Raw genomic sequence first — 21,709 nt, 5'->3', positions numbered from 1 at the left:
GTGGTACTACAGGAACGAAAATGAACAGGTAAGAACTAATTTTCCTTTTCCTGTACGTACCCGGATCAGTCCAGACCGTGGGATGTACCAAAGCTTCCCTACAAAGGGTGGGACCGAGACAGTCCCGCTCGAAGTACCTGCCAACCGAAGGAACCAAACACTGGCGCATGTACGTCAAGGCGGTAATGCCGAGCAAAAGTATGCAGGGATTTCCACGTAGTGGCCCTGCATATTTTCCTGAGGAGAGACCGACTGACTCTCCGCCCAAGAAGTAGCTTGAGAATGCAAGGAATGAGCCTTGAGACCTTCCGGAACCGCCCGGCCTTGGCATATATAGGCCGAGGAAATCGCCTCCTTCAACCACCAAGCGATCGTAGTCTTAGAAGCTTGGTTACCCCGATTTGGACCACTCCATAGGACGAAGTAGTGGTCTGAAACCCAGAAGTTGTTGGTAACCTTGAGGTAACGGAGTAAGATGTGCTTCACATCGAGCCAATGAAGAGCACTCCCCATGGGGCCCGCTATATCCTCAGTGGAGAAAGCAGGAAGCTCTACAGACTGGTTGACATGAAAGGAAGAAACAACCTTCGGCAAGAAAGACGGTATGGTCCTGAGAGATACTCCCGAATCAGAAAACTGCAGAAAAGGCTTCCGACAGGATAATGCCTGAATCTCCGACACCTGTCTGGCGGAGCAGACCAGGAAAACTTCTTAAGTGTCAAATCCTTGAGGGTGGCCCGACGGAGAGGTTTGAACGGAGCTGCACAAAGAGCCCGAAGGACTAGGTTAAGACTCCACGAAGGACATGTGGCCCGGACCGGGGGGGCTTCAAATGTTTGACGCCCTTGAGGAAACGGACAACATCTGGGTGAGAAGCCACCACATGGCCGTCAACGGTCCCCAAGAGGGAACCGAGAGTGGAGACTTGAACGCGCAACGAACCGAAGGAAAGACCCTTGGAGAGACCCTTCTGAAGGAACGACAGAATGATAGGGACTGACGGCGAACAGGCCGAGACACCCGATTCCGCGCAGGAATTTTCAAAAATTTTCCAAACGCGGACATAAGCTAGGGAGGTAGACTGCTTATGAGCCCAAAGCAGAGTGGATATCATTTCCTCCTGATAACCCTTTTTTCGCAATCTCCGTCATTCAAAAGCCATGCCACTAGACAGAAGCGATCCGCCTGGTCGAAAAATACGGGACCCTGCCGGAGGAGGCGGGGGAGATGGCCGAGACGAAGCAGACTGTCGGTCGCCAGATTCGCAAACCACGGTCTGTGGGGCCACTCGGGGGCCACGAGGATGACCGGCCCCCAGTGGAGCTCTACTCTTCTGAGAATCTTTCCCACTAGAGGCCACGGCAGAAACATGTAGAGGAGAATGTCGTGAGGCCACGGAAGTACCAAGGCATCCATGCCTTCCGAGCAATGTGACTGAAGAATCTGGGCGCCTTGGCGACTGAAGAATCTGGGGGCCTTGGCATTGTTCAAGGTTGCCATCAGGTCGGGGTGAGGAGACAACTCCCACTCGCCAGGATTGAGGCGTTGCCGACTGAGGAAATCGGCTTGTACGTTTTCCTTGCCTGCTATATGGGAGGCTGCCAGACGATCCAGATGCCGCTCCGCCCAAAGAGTTTGCTGGCCTCCAGTGCCTCCGGATGGCTCAGAGTGCCCCCTTGACGATTGATACAGGCTACCGTGGTGGAGTTGTCTGAGAGAACGCGCATCGCCTTGTGGCGAACTAGTGGCAGAAAGGCCTTGAGAGCCAGGCGCACTGCCAGAGCTTCCAGGTGATTGATGTGCCAGCGTGCCTGAATTGGGGACCAGCAGCCCTGCGTCATCTGGAATTGGCAGACTGCTCCCCAACCGGAGAGACTGGCATCCGTCGTGATTATGACCCGCTGAGGAGTTAGCAGGGGCATTCCCTTCAAGAGATGCACAGGTGACAGCCACCATTGTAAGTCTGCGATGGTAGAGTCGGAGAGTGGTAAAATCATCTGGAACTGTTCGGACACTGGCTTCCAGCAGGAAAACAACGCTTTCTGTAACGGACGCATATGCGCAAAGGTCCAGGGGACCATGTCGATAGTGGAGGCCATGGTCCCCAGAACTTGTAGATAATCCCAAGCCATGGGCAGTGGAAGAGCAAGAAGGTTGCTCACTTGGTCGATGAGCTTGAGCACCCGAGCGTCCGGGAGAAACACTCGGCCGACTCGAGTGTCGAAGCGAGCTCCCAGGAATTCCAAGACCTGGGAGGGATTGCTCTTGGGGAAGTTGATGATCCAACCGAGTGAGGTGAGGAGAGCAAGAACCCTGTCGACTGCCAAACAGCAGAGAGACGATGACTTGGCCCGCATGAGCCAATTGTCCAGATAAGGGTGAACTAGGATTCCTTCTCGGAGTGCGGCCGCCACGACCACCATGACCTTGGTAAACGTACGAGGAGCAGTGGCGAGGCCGAAGGGCAGAGCTTGGAACTGAAAGTGCTGGTCCAGGATGTTGAAACGGAGGTACCGTTGATGCTCGCAGCGAATCGGGATGTGGAGATAAGCCTCTGTCAGGTCGAGGGAGGCCAGATATTCGCCTGGATGCACCGCCGCTATCACCACCCTCAGGGTCTCCATTCGAAAACAGGGTAACCGGAGGGCATGGTTGACCCTCTTGAGGTCCAGAATTGGACGAAAGGAGGAGGAAGTGACGTCATCGGGCTGAATGGCCGCTTAAACTGTGAGCTCCTCCATCAGCCGCTTTTAATTGATTAGTTGGGAGATTGCATCAGCCTGAAATTCCCTGAAACGGGTGATAACTCGTGGTGGAATCCTGCAGCATGACGACCAAACGGAAATCGGTGGATTTTCAAAGCTATTCGTATAAAAAAGCGGAGGATCGCACTCGCGATGCCACAGAGAACTCTGCAGACTCGAATCCTCAAGATGGCGGGCCGGATTCGGATGACGAGTCTCCCTGCCAAATGGATGCCGCACCGACTCGTTCAGAATTCAGGGAATGGTTTGGGGTTCTTCGACAAGACCTCAAATCTTATAAAAAAGAGGTTCAGGAGATGCTGGGTGAGTTTCGCGAAGAGATGGCTACGCTTGGCCGTCGGGTAGACGACATCGATAACCGGGTGGATGCACATGCGGAAACCACGAAACAACTACAGGAAGCCTATTCGGCGCTTCAGGAGGACAACTACACTATTAAAACCAAGTTAGCTGACCTAGAGAACAGGGCTCGAAGGAGTAACCTCCGTTTTCGCGGGTTTCTCGAGTCTCCTGAAAATGGCGACTGTGCAGCTCTGATACAGAGGTTTTGTCAGTTTCTCCTGCAGCAAAGCGAACACTCCCCGGGGGAGCAAATGCCTGCGATAAAATTTGATAGAGCACACAGGGCTTTGCGAGCGCCCAGCCCTAATCAGGCGCGGGACATTATCGTATGTTTTAATGACTACGCGCTCAAGGATAAGATTGCTACTCTAGCTCGCAAACAGATGCGCTGGACCTGGGAGAGCCAGGAGATCTCTGTCTATGCGGACCTCTCCCAAGCTACCTTACAAAATCGCCAAGACTTGAAAGGCTACGGCTTTTTTGCGCAAGGAAGGGATTAAGTATCGCTGGCTCCATCCCTTCGGGTTTACTTATTCGAGGGAGGGTGTCTCAGCGCGTATTTTCACTTTAGCTGACGCAGCTCAACAACTTGGACAGCATGGCTTCACTACTCAGGCGCAACTACCTTCCCACCCACTGCTTATGCCTTCCAAAGATGCCAGGCCGAAGTGGCAGAGAGTTGGGGCCAGAAATAGCAGGCTGAAACGTCAGTCTGACTCCCAAAGAGCACCGGCAGCGCCACCCTGAACATTCTCATTGGGGATGTGCTTCAGAGTTGTATTTTCTTACCTCAATAACATGTTTTACTTGTTCGGAATTCTCCTGTTACCTATTTGTCTAATGAAGGTTTTCTCTATTTACCTTTATGCTTCTGGAGGGACCCTCTTGTCTCCAGTTGAGATAGTTGAAGAAGGCTGGGTGGGGCCCACACGATGATGTTAATTTCTATTGTTTCCTCTTAGCTTAATAGCTATTTTGATCTGCTTATGGTTCTTGCAGATCATGGGGAATGGGTAGGGATGGGGGGGGATGTAGGTTTTCTGAGGGTATTGCATACATTTTTTTCTTTAACAGTACGAGCGGACTGGATGGATCAGGGCGGTGGGCAGACTTTTAGGGGGTTTCCTGGAGGGTGCAGTGCAATCAGTGTCTTAGGGCAACGCCCACTGGCGCGGAGGCCTCGATTAGCCCTAAGGGAGAGCTTTTATGGTACAATAGGGACTTATTTCCAGACACATGTCTTCCTTTCGGGCGGTGTCCCTTAATGTTAAGGGACTTAATTCCCCATTTAAACGGCACTCTTTCTTTAAGGAGTTGGCCACTCTACGAGCAGATATTGTTTTCATACAAGAGTCTCATTTAAAGGGCAGGTATGAATCCTTGCTGAAATCTCACCACTATCCATTCCAATATTTCTCTCCTTGTACTAAACGGTCCCGGTATACAGGGGTGTGTATCTTGTTTTCGCAAAATATGGTGTTTGACTGCCAATCTTGTATAAAGGATCCTGATGGTCGATATATACTGCTACACCTCAAGATTGACGGTGTTGATTATACATTTGTGAATGTCTATGCGCCCAACCAAGACCAAGGTCAGTTTTATGAGTCTCTCAATCAAGTTATTTTACAACATAGTGTGGGTAAGCTATTGGTGGGAGGCGACTTTAATTTAGCACGGGTACCAGGCCTGGATACTTCTAAAGGCTCGGTTGCGGTAGCCCCGTACCATAGGAAGAAATTGAAACAGCTGATGGATGACTGGCAATTGACCGATGTCTGGAGGTCTCACTACCCCAGATCCAGATCCTACACTTTCTTCTCACATCCACATAATTCACACTCTAGAATCGATTTCTTTTTAGTGGATAAGACTCTGCTCTCCCAGATATCGAACCCTGATATACATCCCATAGCTTGGACAGACCATGCTGCGGTAACCCTCGAACTCACTTTTCCCCAGTACGATAGGGGGACCCGTTTTTGGAGACTCAACGATTCCTTGTTGTTAGATGACGCTTTTACTGGCTCTCTAATTACACAAATCCGTGATTTTTTATCCCACAATGATACTGGGGAAGTCTCTCCCCCACTTGTATGGGAATCCCTGAAGGCCTATTTAAGGGGGCTTTTCATTTCCAGAGCTACCCATGTGAAAAAAAGGGATAACTTGGCTGCTTCCATTTTAAGGCAGGATATTCTGGGTTTGACTAGGGAACATCAACAAACGGGTTCTCAGAAAATTTGGCGCCACCTTTCCCATAAAAGGGAAGAGTTACAGCGTTTGGAGGCTGCCAAGATGAATCATTTCCTTAACATTGCTAAACAGAGTTATTTCGAGGGGGGAAATAAAGCCGGACGATATTTAGCCCGTAAACTTAAACAAGTTTTTTCACAAAATTTTATTGCTAAAATTAAAGATGACACGGGGCAGATTCTTACGACGAATACTGATATTCGCCAGCGATTTTTAGCTTTTTATCACCAACTGTATTCACCGGCTGACTCCATATCACCCACGGCGATTGATCAATATTTAGCTGGGGTAGAATTGCATAGCCTATCTCCAGAGGCCCAAGTAGTATTAGATGCAGAAATCACCACAGTTGAAATTCTGGAGGCTATCAAAACGTTAAAGTCGGGAAAGTCTCCGGGACCTGATGGCCTCACGGCAAAATTCTATAAGACGTTTGCCCCATACATAGTAGTTTCCCTACAAAAAGTATTTAATCACTTACGGGATGGGGGTTCCCTGGCGCCCAATACCAATCTAGCGGGGATCACTATATTGCAGAAGCCGGGAAGGGACCCTACTATTTGTGGTTCCTACCGACCCATATCCCTGCTCAATCTTGATTTAAAGCTTTTGGCAAAAATTTTAGCAGGCCGATTGAACCTCTATCTCACTACCCTCGTCCATCAGGATCAGGCCGGCTTTATGCCGGGCAGGCTAGCTGGTGATAATATCCGTAAGTTAATTAATATGATGTGGTGGGCCCATGAACAGAAAGTTGAATCCCTGTTTTTATCTATCGATGCTGAGAAGGCCTTCGACTTAGTTCACTGGCCGTTTCTCTTTGGTGTCCTTCGCAAGATGGGTTTCGGTCATAACTTTTGTACCTGGATCGAGAGCCTCTATTCCAATCCCCAGGCTTGTTTAAAAATTAATGGGGGGTATTCAGATCGGTTCCCAGTAGGACGGGGTACTAGGCAAGGATGCCCCCTCTCGCCCCTCCTTTTTGCTCTCTTTTTGGAGCCGCTGGCAACTGCCATCAGGGCCGATGCCCATGTCTCGGGTTTTTCCTTCGCGCATCATGATTATAAGATAACTCTTTTTGCTGATGATATCATGTTTTCATTGACGAACCCTCATACTTCCCTGACGGCTATTGAAACTGATATCCAGGCCTTCAGTGTGGTCTCGGGCTTCAAAGTCAATTGGGAGAAGTCAGAGATTCTAAATCTCACTTGCGACCCGGCCCAAATAGCACATTTGAAATTACACCATCCGTTCCGTTGGGCTACTAAACATATTAAATATTTGGGAATTCACATGTCATCTCATCCCAGAGATCTTTTCACTTTGAATTATCAACCATTAATCAAACGAATATTTCTGGATCTGGATATATGGGGTAATCTTCCTCTCTCTTGGTTGGGTCGCATTGCGACGATTAAAATGAACATTCTTCCCCGTCTGTTATATTTGTTTCAATCCTTGCCTATCTCTATTGCTCCAGCTGCTTTAAAAGCATGGCAAAGAAAGATTTTTAGTTTCATTTGGAAACGACGGCCACCCAGGGTTAGTAGATCTGTTCTGTATTTACCTAAACTATCAGGAGGGCTTGGTGTACCCAGTCTGATGTGGTACTTTGTGGCGGCACAACTCAGACCTCTTATCGTGTGGCACCACACAGTCGAGTATAAGCACTGGGTGAGCATTGAACAGTCTCGATTGTCTACCATACCATTGTCAGCTCTGGCTTGGCAGCCTCGGACTACCTGGGGTGACCGAGCCGCTCTATTTCCTACTACCCGACACACTCTGGACCTTTGGAAGAAGTGGAAAGTACGCTTAGTGGGTGCAAAGTCATGTTACCATCTCACTCATTTGTTCCATACTTCTGCTTTTCCGCTAGGCCTTGAACGAAGTACTTTTGACGTCTGGCGACAGCGGGGTATCACCCACTTCGAGCATTTGTGGAATGGCGAGGATATATTCACTTTTGACTCAATCTGCCAAAAATTTAATCTACCACGCACTGAATACCTCGCATACCTCCAGCTGCGGCACTTCTGTCTGGCTCAAAGGATGAAGGAGGGATTGGGCAAGGGAAGGTCCCTCTTCGAGGGATATTGCTCGGCTAGCAGTATAACTAGAGGCTTGATTGCTAAGGTATACCAATTGCTAAATGCGAAACTCACCTTCATTCCAGCAAATATTAAAGCATGGATGATGGATCTGCCTCGACCTTATACAGAAGAAGATTGGACTGTGATTTATACCCAGCTCAGTAAATCGTCTATCTCAGCCACATTGGTGGAAAATGGATTTAAACAGTTATACCGCTGGTACTACACTCCAGAAAGGTTGACCAGAATAGTGCCTTCCTCCTCTGGTCTTTGTTGGAGGGGCTGTACTCTGCCGGGTACCTATCTACACATGTGGTGGTCGGGTGAGTGTATCCAATCTTTGTGGAAGCAGATTGAGGACCAACTCACCACGATTTTGTCACGACCTATCAGCCTCACAGTAGACGTGGCCTTGCTCAATAATGTTCATTTGGATATATCTGAGTCTCTCCATTCTTTCATTCAACAGATGTGTATTGCGGCCCGGTTGGTGATTGCCAAGGAGTGGAAAGCGCCACACTGCCCGTCCCTAGCGGCGGTGCTTGAAAGGTTGGACACGGTCTGTACTTTATGCCGGTTGACTGCGGAAAAAACCCATTCCTTGAAGAAATTCCGAGCTACCTGGGATCCATATCTTATCTGGCTTGCCTCAAAGACCAAGGATTAGCCGTGACTCTCTATTGAAGGGACAATTTCTTCTTATACGACAAGCTACTACCCTGGGTTGGCCTCTACCTATGAGATGAGATTGGCTTGAGTCGGGGCCGCCCGGTTCGCTTTTGGCCTATTGTCCTTTACCGTGCTCACCTGAATGTCTCTGCCAGTTTGGTTCTTCCACCTGCCTATGTTTCCTTATTGCTAAGCACTGTGCAGTTTGCCCCCGGGTACTGCGTAGTCTTAACCTGCTGTTATACCTTGCTGGATCATGCCCATGGTCAATCCTTATACTCCAGTTGTTGCCATCGCTGTTCTTGTTCTAGTTCTTTTTACTTTATCCTCCGCATTTGCAATGTGTACTGTATGCTTGGGGGGAGGGGGGAGGGTAGGGGGGGGTGGGGAGGTGGGTATCTATCGAAATGGTGTCATATCCTGACATTTTCTTTTCCATGATGTTGTTTGTTGTATATTTTGGACACCAATAAAAATGTTTACACAAAAAAAAAAAAAAAAAAAAAAAAAAAGAATTGGACGAAAGGAATCGTCCTTTTTTGGAACAACGAAGTAAATGGAATACTGGCTGGCGCCTTGCTCCTCCACTGGCACCGGGACTATTGCTCACAGGAGCTGAAGCCTGTCGAGGGTCTGACAGATAGCAGGCCACTTCAGCCGGCTGCAATGTGACAGAAGGTAGAGATCTGGCTGGTCCCTGGCAAATTCTTATGCATAGCCGTGTTCTATCACCTCGAGGACCCACTGATCAGATGTAATTTTGGCCCATTCCTCGCAAAACAGAAAGAGACGTCCACCTAAGTTTCGTACGGAGGAATAGACCGGCCGGATCTCATTGGGTACCGGGCTTGGTGGCCTGATGTTGCTGATTACCCTCTCGGAAAGCTCAGCGGCCTTGAAAGTAATGAGGCCAGGACTGCGACCTGGAAGGGGTCTATCTGGGGAAAGAACCTCGTGCCCTATTGTTGTACCAGCGTTGTCCCCGGAAGCGGGTATGGGTAGGGAAAAACGACTTAGACTGTTTGGGACTGTCCTCTGGCAGCTTATGGACCTTGTTCTCACCCAAGGATTTTATAAGCTGTTCTAGGTCCTCTCCAAAAAGCAACTTACCCTTGAAGGGAAGTGTGCCCAGCTGGGCCTTGGAAGAAGAGTCCGCGGCCCAATTACGCAGCCAAAGGAGACGTCTGGCCAACACCGCGGAAACCATTACCTTGGCCTGGACGCGAAGCAAGTCATATAGGGCATCCACGCCATAAGCAATGGCGCCTTCCAAATGCTCCACCTGCTCAGTCTCCGCTGCCGGAATGTCCTGGGTGCTGAGTAATTGTTGGACCCACTTAAGACTTGCCCGCTGCATGAGACTGCTACAGATCGTTGCCTGGACTCCCAAGACTTCAAAGATCCGCTTAAGGAAGAATTCAAGCTTGCGGTCTTGGACATCCTTCAGAGTTGTGGCGCCCACCACCGAGATCGTGGTATGCTTGGTGACCACAGATACGGAAGAATCCATCTTGGGAGCCTTCAGCATGTCAAGGCAATCTTCAAGGAGCGGACACAGCTTGTCCATAGCCCTACCGACCCGGAGGCCCATCTCAGGTGCTTCCCATTCCCGTAAAAGAAGTAACATGCATGGGATGGAAAGGAAACGTATGTGGAAGAGCCCGAAGTCCCGCCAGGACTGGGTCCGCGTTGGCCGGCATCGCGACAGTCACCGTATCCCCCGGGAGACATCAATACCCAATTCCTGCAGGATGAAGGGAATGAGCGGCTCAAGCTCTTCCCGCTAAAAAAGACGGAGCACCCGGGGATCATCCCCCTCTGGGGGGGGCAATAATGGAAAAATCCTTGTCCGGATCCTGGGGGGGTGGTCCGGGGGGAGCGGAGCTCCCGGGACAAGCCAAACATGGACGGTCCCCGGCGCCTCGGGGATCCTCGTGAGCAGCGGAGCGGATACCCAAGGGATCTTCGGTGGAGGGGGGCCCATGGGAGGGTCCTCATCCTCCTGTAAGCTGGCTAGTTAGGATTTGTGCAGTAAAAGCACAAATTCTGAAGAAAATCAGGGCCGCAAAGTTTTTCCCGAGGTGGGGGGGGGCCTGGACCATCCCTATGAGAACGCACCGGGCTCAAATCCGTGGGTAGAAGTTGAGAATCAGTGCCATTTTCTGCCTGGAGCTCTGATTCGGCATCACTACTGATGCCCAAGATGGCTGCCGTTACCGCGGTTTGCCGGGTCAGGAATGGCCTGGCCATGCGACGGGGAGTGTGTCCCCGTGCTAAATTTTTTGGCGCTGCCGAGGAGGGGCCTTCCCCAACTGGCAAGCAGCCGGAGCATAAATTATTGAGGGAGAGCCGGGGAGCCGGCTCTCCACAGGCCAGGCAGACATTAGAACGCGGTATAGAGGTGAACCGGTAGATGTAGTATACTTGGATTTTCAGAAGGTGTTTGACAAAGTTCCTCATGAGAGGCTTCTAGGAAAAGTAAAAAGTCATGGGATAGGTGGCGATATCCTTTCGTGGATTGCAAACTGGCTAAAAGACAGGAAACAGAGAGTAGGATTAAATGGACAATTTTCTCAGTGGAAGGGAGTGAACAGGAGTGCCTCAGGGATCTGTATTGGGACTCTTACTTTTCAATATATTTATAAATGATTTGGAAAGAAATACGACAAGTGAGATAATCAAATTTGCAGATGACACAAAATTGTTCAGAGTAGTTAAATCACAAGCAGATTGTGATAAATTGCAGGAAGACCTTGTGAGACTGGAAAATTGGGCATCCAAATGGCAGATGAAATTTAATGTGGATAAGTGCAAGGTGATGCATATAGGGAAAAATAACCCATGCTATAATTACACAATGTTGTGTTCCATATTAGGTGCTACAACCCAAGAAAGAGATCTAGGCGTCATAGTGGATAACACATTGAAATTGTCGGTTCAGTGTGCTGCGGCAGTCAAAAAAGCAAACAGAATGTTGGGAATTATTAGAAAGGGAATGGCGAATAAAACGGAAAATGTCATAATGCCTCTGTATCGCTTCATGGTGAGACCGCACCTTGAATACTGTGTACAATTCTGGTCGCCGCATCTCAAAAAAGATATAATTGCGATGGAGAAGGTACAGAGAAGGGCTACCAAAATGATAAGGGGAATAGAACAGCTCCCCTATGAGGAAAGACTAAAGAGGTTAGGACTTTTCAGCTTGGAGGAGAGACGGCTGAGGGGGGATATGATAGAGATGTTTAAAATTATGAGAGGTCTAGAACGGGTAGATGTGAATTGGTTATTTACTCTTTCGGATAGTAGAAAGACTAGGGGGCACTCCATGAAGTTAGCATGGGGCACATTTAAAACTAATCGAGAAAGTTCTTTTTACTCAACCACAATTAAACTCTGGAATTTGTTGCCAGAGGATGTGGTTAATGCAGTTAGTATAGCTATGTTTAAAAAAGGATTGGATAAGTTCTTTGGAGGAGAAGTCCATTACCTGCTATTAAGTTCACTTAGAGAATAGCCACTGCCATTAGCAATGGTAACATGGAATAGACTTAGTTTTTGGGTACTTGCCAGGTTCTTATGGCTTGGATTGGCCACTGTTGGAAACAGGATGCTGGGCTTGATGGACCCTTGGTCTGACCCAGTATGGCATTTTCTTATGTTCTTAGGCAGAGAACTGGAGCCGCAAGTAAACAGCGATCAGCTGAGAAGAGAAATCCCCCGGGGAGGAGTGCAGGCAAATGAACCCTGCACTCTCCTGCGGCACAGCACTCAGAATAGGCTCCTGCTTGCCAATGTTAAAGACTGAGCCCCAGTTAAAAAGACTTTTTTTTTTTTTTATTCAGGGGAATGACATCTCCCTGACAAATGCCTGAGGAATAAACGTCCCAGGTAAGGTAGGAGCTGAAGAGGGAGTGACTGGCACCACCAGTATCGCCCCTCAGTATTAAGGACACCGGGAAGGGAGCCTAGGCTAACCAAGTCAAGGGGCAAGCCCCGCCCCCCCCCCCTAGGTCCCCCAAGAGCGAGGGCGACAGCACTGTCACCCTAACACAGACAAAATCAAAGGTGAGACAAAAATCTTTTTTTTTTTTTTTTTTTTTTTTTACAGATAATTTAGAGAAGTACTTGCTTGAGCTTGCCCTATGAAAGAAAGAAAGGGATATCCCACAGGAAAAGGGCAAGCTAACAGGGAACCACAGGGCGAGCTGTCTGGCATCTGCTGGAGACAGACAAATACTGAAGGGCTGCAGGGTAGGCTCTGTCCTGATATAGGATAGCCATTCAGTTTTGGTCTGTCTCCATCTGCTGGACAGGAGGCTAAACTCACGGTCTGGACTGAGCCGGGTACGTACAGGGAATGGCAGGTGACATTTAGGGGTGAATTTTAAAAGCACTGCTAACACTAAAAGGCCCATATACGCAAGTGTCTGGGCCAAGTGCAAACAAGGCGAATTTTAAAAGCCGGAAATTATGCACCTATATATACCAGCATGAGGAAAAAAGGGGGCGGAGCTAAGGTGTGTCAGGGGCCTCGGCAAGTGGAGGATGCAGAGGCCAAAAATGAAAGAGAAAGGGATGAGTCCTTGGAGCTCTGCGGATCACTATCTATCTATCTGACCCTCTGATCCTGTTCCTGCCTAGTAATCCTGTTCCAAGTTTACCTGCTCTCTGTAGTAGTGCTACTGACTCCTGTCCAGATCCTGTTTTGTCTCTCAAAGTATGCACCTTCCCTCCAGGATGGCCTCCAATTGCAGAGCCCAGATATCCCTGACAAAAAAGTCTTAGAGAAAGGAGTGCTTGTCTGTTTGGGCCTAGAACCAGAGGAACTCCTGTGCCTCAGGGAAACTTCCTCCCCTGACAAACTGGAGAGGACCATTGGGATAGCTTCTATTAATTCAGATTCCTCTCCTGAAACTGGCACTCACTGCAGTGCTAGGCTGCAAGTCTGTATCTGCCCAATGCCGAAGCACTAAGACTTCACATGGCCTTGTGCTAGACCGACTGGATCTTCCTGTTCAACTCCAGCAATGTCAACATCGAATGGAAGGCAGGAGGAATGGCAATGTCTTCCTGGGAAACCTGACATGGATTGATGACAGACACCTGGATCCTAAGAACCTGGCGCAATTCCCAGGACTTCTTTGGAGATAAGCTCTCCCCTCTGCAGGACCATTTTGGGGGATTTACAGCCGCAGCCAGAATGTCCCTGCTCCCAGCTGGTACTTCTTCACCTTCACTCGATGCCCGGCATCCAAACTCCTTGATGCCAGAGTAAAAGAGGTGGAACCCATTGCCATCTTCAAGTAGGAAGAGACAGGTAAAGGCTCTTCTACCTGATCTTGTTTGATGCTCACTCAATGCCAATGTATCACCAATGTCCAATGTGGGTCCAATTATGTGGATAGTCGATGCCAAAGCCCAATTTTTCAGTGCCTGAAGTGCTTGGACATCAGCTCCAGACAGGACAGATGTCCTTTTGGGGTCATGGTCACACAAAGATGACACATTCAGACATCATATAATGCCCCCAGGCACAGGATACATCTATCATGGGGGTCAGTAAGACATACCCTGGTACACCAGGGACATTGCTGGAAGCTGATTTGCTTATCCATGACCAGACAGAAAATAAGGAAAGCAAAATTGAACTTTGACTGTGAATGGTTGGTGCACTGGCCAGTGTACTAACTAGGCACGAGGAATGAAATGGAAACTTAAAAAAAATCAACTGAAAAACCTGCCTAACATTCTAAGAGGGAAAAAACAAGACCAATGAGCCCTGTGAACAAATGAAATCTCAATATTCAAAAGGGCTGGAACGTGTGTGTTTAATGTCAAAATATGTAAACCCACACCTATCTATTTAAAAGTACACCACTGATGTAAAAAAATATTTATAAAATTTTTCATTAAACTTTTGTATATTTTTCAATTATTTTTTAATTATTTTTATTTTTATTAATAGGAGGAAAAGACTTCAGATACCAGAAGGGCTAAAATGTCTAAGTCAACTAAGCCTGGCTTCATGTAGAAGGTTTTGGAAACGGACCAATCCTAGCTGTATAATTTAACCAATCGAATATCTCTTCAGCTGGTTTTAGAAATGAACCAATCGAGTGAGTCTTTGTATGGCTTATGTAGCTCTGATCTGATTTGGTGAGTCCTTTTTGATTGACAACTAGTTTAATTCAATAGTGAACCCGCTTTCTAAACCCAGCATTACTACATAAGCTGCTACCTTTTGAGTTAATTAAAAAAAAGGTAGGCTGCAGTCATGACTAAGTACCGAAGGATTCTTAAAAAAATAGTGCATCTCTTTAAAGGTTGGTTAATGGAGGATTTTTAATCTTAAGATGTTCATCATTTTCATTACCATGGATTTCTCATCTTAGGAATATCTCCCTGACGCAGCAGTTCCGGCAAAACTTTGGCCAATTGTTGGAGACCATGAGCAGTTTTTGTGGAGAATCATTTTCAAGTCCTTCATCGATCCAAGTAGTATTACAACAAAATAAGTAATGGTCTATCTTTGCGTGTTTAAAGTTCAGTACACTGATGAAGAGCCCATTGTGGTCCAAAGCTAAAACGCTATAGCAAAGCAATGGTTATTGAATAACACAATATTACTGCAAATAGAATCCAATGATCAAAGAATAATTAATGTGCATTGAAAATTATTTCATGCAAAAATCATATTTCAAAAGGAGGTTTTTATGACTAATGATTGAACATCACCAGGATGACTATTTAGTTAGCCCTTCTGGTATCTGAAGTCTTTTCCTCCTATTAATAAAAATAAATAAAAAATAATTCAAAAATATACAAAAGTTTTTCATCAACGGTGTACTTTTAAATAAACAAATGAAACCTTCCAATCTGCTGAAAATAAAAACAGACCGAGCAGGAGAGTAAGGAACTACAATCAGTGAGCTATGTGGAAAAGAAGCTACTGAAGGAGCTCTCGTGTGGCATAATGGCATGCACAGTGAGGGACAGTCCTAGTTCCAGAAATGTGGACATAAAAGCCTCCAGTTGATGTCACCTACTTGTGAGGAGTGACATCTCAAAGGAAAAACAAATTCTCTTTTTGGTGTCTGAAATTAATTCCTCTGGATTTTAAAGGTACTAATTTTAGTGTTCCCTATGGTTTATCAAGTCATAAGCAAATACTAGCACTGCCCAGTGGTATCAGGTCCCAACTACAAGCAAGGAAGCAAGCAGTTTAAAATAATATCTTTTTATTTAAAACCTTTAAAAAGAAACACAATTCTCCAACAGCTCTCAGAGGAATGGTCCATTAACCAACTGAGCAATTTGATTGGCTGAATGCCAGTGAACTGCCAATTATTTTATACTTTTTTTGGCAGTTCACTGGTCTCTCAATTATAAAGAGAGAAATAGAACAGCAGATATTTTTAACATTGTTCTTTTAAGTATCACTGACTGTACTCACCTGAGCAGGCAATGAGACGGAAGAAAACTCCTCAATGTGAAAGTGTTCTTTCAGGACACAGCCGAGATCTTCAATCTTAGAATTCAGGACTACAGGGTCACAAAACACAAGCACTTACTAATACTAATTAATACTTCTACAGCTCTACTCAATGTATGCAGCACTGGACAAAAAACACAGAAGAGACAGCCCCTGCTCAGTAGAGCCTACAATCTAATCAAGTCAAACATACAGGGCAAAACAGACTTTAGGAATTACCGTACATTTATTAAGAAAATGGATAAAAAATTAAATTAGGCAGTAAGCAGGACAATCAGGGGTTAAGATTTCAAACAGCTTCAAAAAAAGTGGATTTTTAGACAGGATTTAAAGAAGGTAAAAGAGGAAGAATGATGCAACAGCTCAGGAAGTCTCTTCCAAGCATATAGTGCAGCCAGGTGGAAAGCACAGAGTCAAAGTCGGGAATTGGCAAAAGAGAAGAGCAGAGATAGGAGTGACTTGCCTGATGAGTGGAGTACATAAAGAGGAGTGCAGAAAGAGATAGGAGAGGGGGTGTTGATGAGTGAAGATCACAGGTGCGTGGAGTATGAAGAAACTTTCTTACTTGTTAATTTTCTTTCCATAAATCTCTGCTACACCAGTTCAGTTTATACAAATGGATTATGTCCCCCATTAGCAGATGGAGGCACAGAACAATGTTTTGCCCAGTGTGACATCATCACCAGTACAACATCAAAGAGTAGCCGCCTTTCTTTAACAAGAGCTTCCTCTCAAGAGCTAGGCCATAAGATAAAATGGAGCTGGACCCTCAACCAAGAGATCTGGAGCAGGTGGCAGACACTCCACTTACCAAGGTCTTCGAGGCCAGTCTAGGAAGATTTGATTGTTTTCCCATCTCCACTCTGTGGAGAACTCTGCCGATGAGGTGCCAAGGGCGTAGGATGTAAAGAAGTTGCCCCGGAGATCAGGGCTGAACCAGGTTATCAAAGCCTGCAATGCTGGACTATTTTTGACAGCTGAAAAACTGTTGGACCATAATGGTCCCACGAGTCGCCATGAAACCCAAACGAGGAAAGTCCTACAAGGCATCTATAAGTTGAAAGACCTCATGACCAAGCTCCCATTCCTCCAGATAGAGAAGATTTCTGCTGAGATAATGCGCCTGTACATTCTCCATACCCACATTGAAAGATGCCATTAACAGCTGAAGATTGATTCTCCTTCTCTTATGGAAAAAGCAGATCAGTCTCTTCCAAAATGCCCCCCCCCCCCCCCGACTCCTGGTTCTACTCTTTTTGACATATAATACAGCTGTTGCATTGTTGGAGAGAACTGATTGCATTGCCTCAAAGAATGGGAAGAAAATGGTACAGGGCCAACCTGAATGCTCTGGTCTCCAATCTGTTGATCAACCAGGATGCCTCCTCCAGTTACCAAAATCCCTGAATCACCTGATCCAGGCTCCTCAACCAGTCAGACTCCCATTCGCCCTTACAAGGATCCACGAAAGGGTTACTAGACTGACCCCCCCCCCTTAAGAAATGTAGGGAGTACCATGTACCAACGAAGAATGTCCCTCACTGAAGGTGGTAAAGGAAGTCTGACCTTGTAATCTTGAGACAGAAGAGACCAGCGAGACAGAATGGAAAATTGAAGGAGCCTCATGTGTGCTCTGGCCTAAAGGACCAAATCCAGAGACATCACCCATGGAACTGAGAAGCTGGAGATAATCTCACGCTCTTGAGAATGTAGGGAGATCAACCTCCAAACCTGTCTGATCTCCATTAGAAAGGCTCAGCCTTTCATTGCGCGGCCACCATTCGTTCTTACCTAATTCTAATATAGCTGGAATCACCATATTAGCCAAACCGAGTTGAGACCCTGTGGTTTGTGGGTCATATCGTCCCATATCATTAATAAATATAGACCTCAAGCTCTTTGCTAAAATTATAGTGAATAGATTAAACACAATCTTGCCCTTCATCATTCATTATGATCAAGCTGGATTCGTTTCTGGACGAATGGCCACAGACAATGTACGAAAGATTGCAGATCTGATATGGTGGATTAGGAAGAAGAGAGACCCCTTCCTAATGCTCTCAGTCGATGCTGAGAAGGCATTCGATTTGGTACACTGGCAATTTTTATTTAAAACACTAGAAAAAATGAGGTTTGGGCATACCTTTATTCACTGGATTAGCAAACTCTACGAATCCCTCCGGGCTTGCATAAAAGTGAATGGCAGTTACTCAGACTTATTTCGGGTGGAACAGGGTAACAGACAGGGCTGGCCCCTTTCGCCCCTTCTCTTTACTATATTTTTAGAACCATTAGCCAGCAGGATGAAAGCCAATGAAGATTTCTGGCATAACAGAAGGAACCTTTTCATCAAAAATGTCATTATTTGCTGACGACGTATTATTCACCTTGACTAATCCAGTTACCTCAGTTCAAGCAACAGTGGCTGAAATGACTATGTACAGTGCCATCTTCGGTTTTACTATAAACTGGGACATATCCAAAATTCTTAGTTTCATGGTTGGGAAGCCCCAAGCATCACTGCTGCGATCCCTATACCCTTTCAAATGGGCCAAACATAAGATCAAATACCTGGTGATATATATAGGCAACACCCAAGACCTATTCCAGTTAAGTTATCCCCCCTTACTAGCCAAAATATATAAAGAAATGGAAGACTGGAATAGATATAGTATTTCGTGGCTGGGACAAACAGCGTCAATCAAAATGAATGTTTTGCCCAGAATCTTATACCTCTTCCAAATCCTCCCCATTTCAATACCCACCCAATATATCAAGAACTGGCAAAAGCGTATAATGAGCTTTATATTGGGGGGGGGGGGGGGGGAGAACACCAAGGATCGCCCAACGCATTCTCTATCTAGAGGGCAGGGGGGGGGGCTGGGAGTCCCCAACCTTTCATGGTACTATGCGGCAGCTCACCTAAGAGCCTTAGTAGATTGGCATGTCCACCTCCCCAGTGTCTTGTGTCAACTTTGAACAGTCAATGATTGGACCAATGCCTTTAAACGCCATGCTTTGGCAACCCAGGAAAACCTGGAGAACCCTGAAATTGGTCCCTCCTTCAATGTTCTCTACACTGCAACAATGGAAATTATGGAAAAACACTGATAGGAGATAAGATTTATCATTACAGCTCCTCACTATATCAAAACACCTCCTTTACTCCTGGTATAGATTCCGCTCTGCTCCAGTTATGGAAGCAGGACAGGATAAATAAGTTTGAGCACTTATGGGGATTACAAGGTTTTCTGGACTTTGGGGAGTTACAACGAAAATATAATCTCCCATATGAGGCGATATTTGCCTTTACTCAATTTAGACACTTCATAAACAACCCCATATTACTGTCAGCTTGCAACAGGGTGTACCTATGTTTGAAGCTATGTGTCGAAGTGCTGACAAAATAGGGAAAATATTATCTAAAATATATAGTCTGCTAAATAAAGAACCCCCTCTAAACCTAAACATCTCCTACATTGGGAGCAGGACCTAGGCTGCAAGCTGACAGATGAGGTTTGAAGGATTATCTATGCAGATGTGAATAGGGGTCTTATTTCAGCCTCCCTGATAGAAACAGGCTATAAACATCTATTAAAATGGTACCACACTCCGGAGAGCATCCATCGTTTCTCCCCTACTACAACTACAAATGAATGTTGGAAAGGCTGTTCAAGGAAGGGGACATTCCACCATATGTGGTGGGATTGTCATCAAATCCAGGTCTTTTGGCAGAACGTGGCCACATGGTTCAATTATATACTTAACCTCACATTCACTCTGCAACCGGCAAATGCGTTACTTAATGTACAAATTTCAGTGGGAGACCGCTTCCAACAAAAGTTGGCCCAACAAGCCATAGTAGTGTCTAGAAATGTCTTAGCTAAGTTATGGAAAACTGCAAGAGTACCATCGTTGTAGTATGGGGCAATCTATGCATATAATCATGATTCTGTTGATAAATTTAAGATAATATGGGCGCAGTACATGAGTTGGAAGGAGAAAAACAACAAGACAAATCTTTAATCTTTTACACCAACTTTATTTCAAAGAAGAAGTCACTACTGAGCAAACATTGAGAGAAGGGGTTGTCATAGGAGTGTTACAGTACCCCACTTTATACACATTCACTTTGGTGTAGACCTTTCCCACTAGATTATTGGCATGTATTAGTTAACTTTCTTATGGTTCAAACACGTATACCCTAATCTACTGTATGCTGGTTCAAATTACACCTATATAATATATATATATATATGGGAGAGGAGAGGGGGAGGGGATATAAGGTCTCTGAGTAAAAATTATGTACAAAATGATAAAACCTGTGAAATATGATGTGATGTCTCCCCGGTGGGATGGCATCTTATGTTGTTGCGCATTGTGATATTCAATAAATATTATAAATGAAAAAAAAGAAAGGCTAGGCCTAATTGTGTATCGAAGCATGCCCCGAGGTATTCAGGAGACTGAGCTAGATGAAGCTTGCTTTTTGCAAAATTGATTACCCAGTCTCTTGGATACCTGAATGGTTGCCTGGAATGATTTCACCCTGATTAACCAGTCATCTTGGTCAGGGTGACCAAAAGACCTTCTCATCTCAGAAAGGCCACCATGATTACCATGATTTTGGTGAAGACCCTTGTCGCTATTGGCAGTCTGAAAAGGAGTGCCCAAAACTGAAAATGCTCCTGCAGGGTGCAAAAACACAGGTACCTTCCTGTCTGATGGGAATATAAATGTAGGCCTACAAAAGATCCATGGAGCATAGATAATCTCCTGCCGCACAGCTATGAGAATGGAGCAGGGAGAAACTATAAAGGTGTCGGAAATGGGAATGAAAAGCTCTAAGGCGTAACTGAGACGAATTATGTCTAACACCCATTGATCCAAGTTTATTTTGATCCCTTCTTGGCAAAAATGTTGTAGGTGATCACTTACGGGAGTCCCCAGAAAGTGAATCTGCTGCAACTCATTGCAAGTTGTGGCCGGAACCAGAGGAACTCGCAGTATCAGATCTTACGTTTTGGAACCCTTGAAACAATTGGTTCTTGCCCTTTGAGGACTGTGTGCCACAAAAGGAATAAGTGAAGAATTGCTTACCAGGCCTATTTTGCCTGGAGTCCTGGAACTTGAATACGACCTCTGCCAGACCTATAAAAGAACCATCCCTTATCTTCCAAAAATCTCTGAAGCTTTGGTTCACTAAGATTCTTTATCAAATGCTCCAAATCATCACCAAAGAGAAGCCTACTCTTTTTTTTTTTTTTACACTCTTTATTTAACAAGGCATGGGAACATTATGCAAGGTACATTACAACAGACAATACACAATACCCGTAAGTTATAGTCCATTATCTCAACATTCATTAACACTCAGACCACGTGATATGCCATTTCCAATATGGATACCATGTTACCTCATAGACATCACTCTGCTCTCTAAGAGAGTAAGTTAATTTTTCCAGAGTTGCAATATTAATAACATTAGCCTCCCAACACACAAGTGTAGGTTCTTGTTTCCACATATGTGCTATGGTAAGTCAAATAAAATGAAATAAATGGTTAGTCAATTTTCTAAACCCCCTACTTCCCCTATCCTCCCAGTAACCCAAAAGACTGATACCAGGGTTTCTCAGGGGAAACCGATCCACAAATTTGACCTAAAATACTCAAAATTGGTCTCAGCAGCTCTCCACCATTGGGCAGTTCCACCAAATATGTAAATCACCCCTTATTCCTCAACCCCGGCAGCATAAAGTACTACTAGGACTGATTTTAGCATAAAAAAGAGGGGTATGATACATCCAATGGATCAGCTTAAAAAGAAATATGGGATGCTCTCCATAATTTCCGCCATTCCATCTCATCAAGATTCTTGTGCAAGTCATCATTCCAGACTGACATTTCACCTGGCAAAGTCTTCTGTCTACTATAGACAGGTAGCTTCCCCAATCAAGACTTGAACCAGCAGTCTGCTGCCCAGTTGCGAAGCCACAGTAGTCTCCTGGTTGCGACAAATAAGGATGCCAATCTGGAAGAATTCCGGAGAAGACCATACAAAGCATCTGCCAAAAAGGCCACAGCTGACT

The 21,709-nt window shown here is 45.9% G+C and overlaps 1 protein-coding gene across 4 annotated transcripts in view; it reads right to left on the bottom strand.

Moving 5' to 3' along the window:
* The window catches only part of POLA2 (DNA polymerase alpha 2, accessory subunit), a 161,343-nt gene that overhangs the window by 76,277 nt on the left and 63,357 nt on the right, over positions 1–21,709 (bottom strand). For all 4 annotated transcript variants that reach the window (XM_029612329.1, XM_029612326.1, XM_029612327.1 and 1 more), the window contains one exon: positions 15,582–15,670. In XM_029612329.1, the coding sequence (XP_029468189.1) occupies positions 15,582–15,670 (89 nt within the window). The remainder of the gene's footprint in view (positions 1–15,581; positions 15,671–21,709) is intronic.

Source organism: Rhinatrema bivittatum, chromosome 8 (genome assembly GCF_901001135.1).
Source record: "Rhinatrema bivittatum chromosome 8, aRhiBiv1.1, whole genome shotgun sequence".
Lineage (NCBI taxonomy): Eukaryota > Metazoa > Chordata > Amphibia > Gymnophiona > Rhinatrematidae > Rhinatrema > Rhinatrema bivittatum.
Note: the sequence above shows the minus strand (reverse complement) of the source record. Positions and strands in the feature narration are given on the sequence as shown.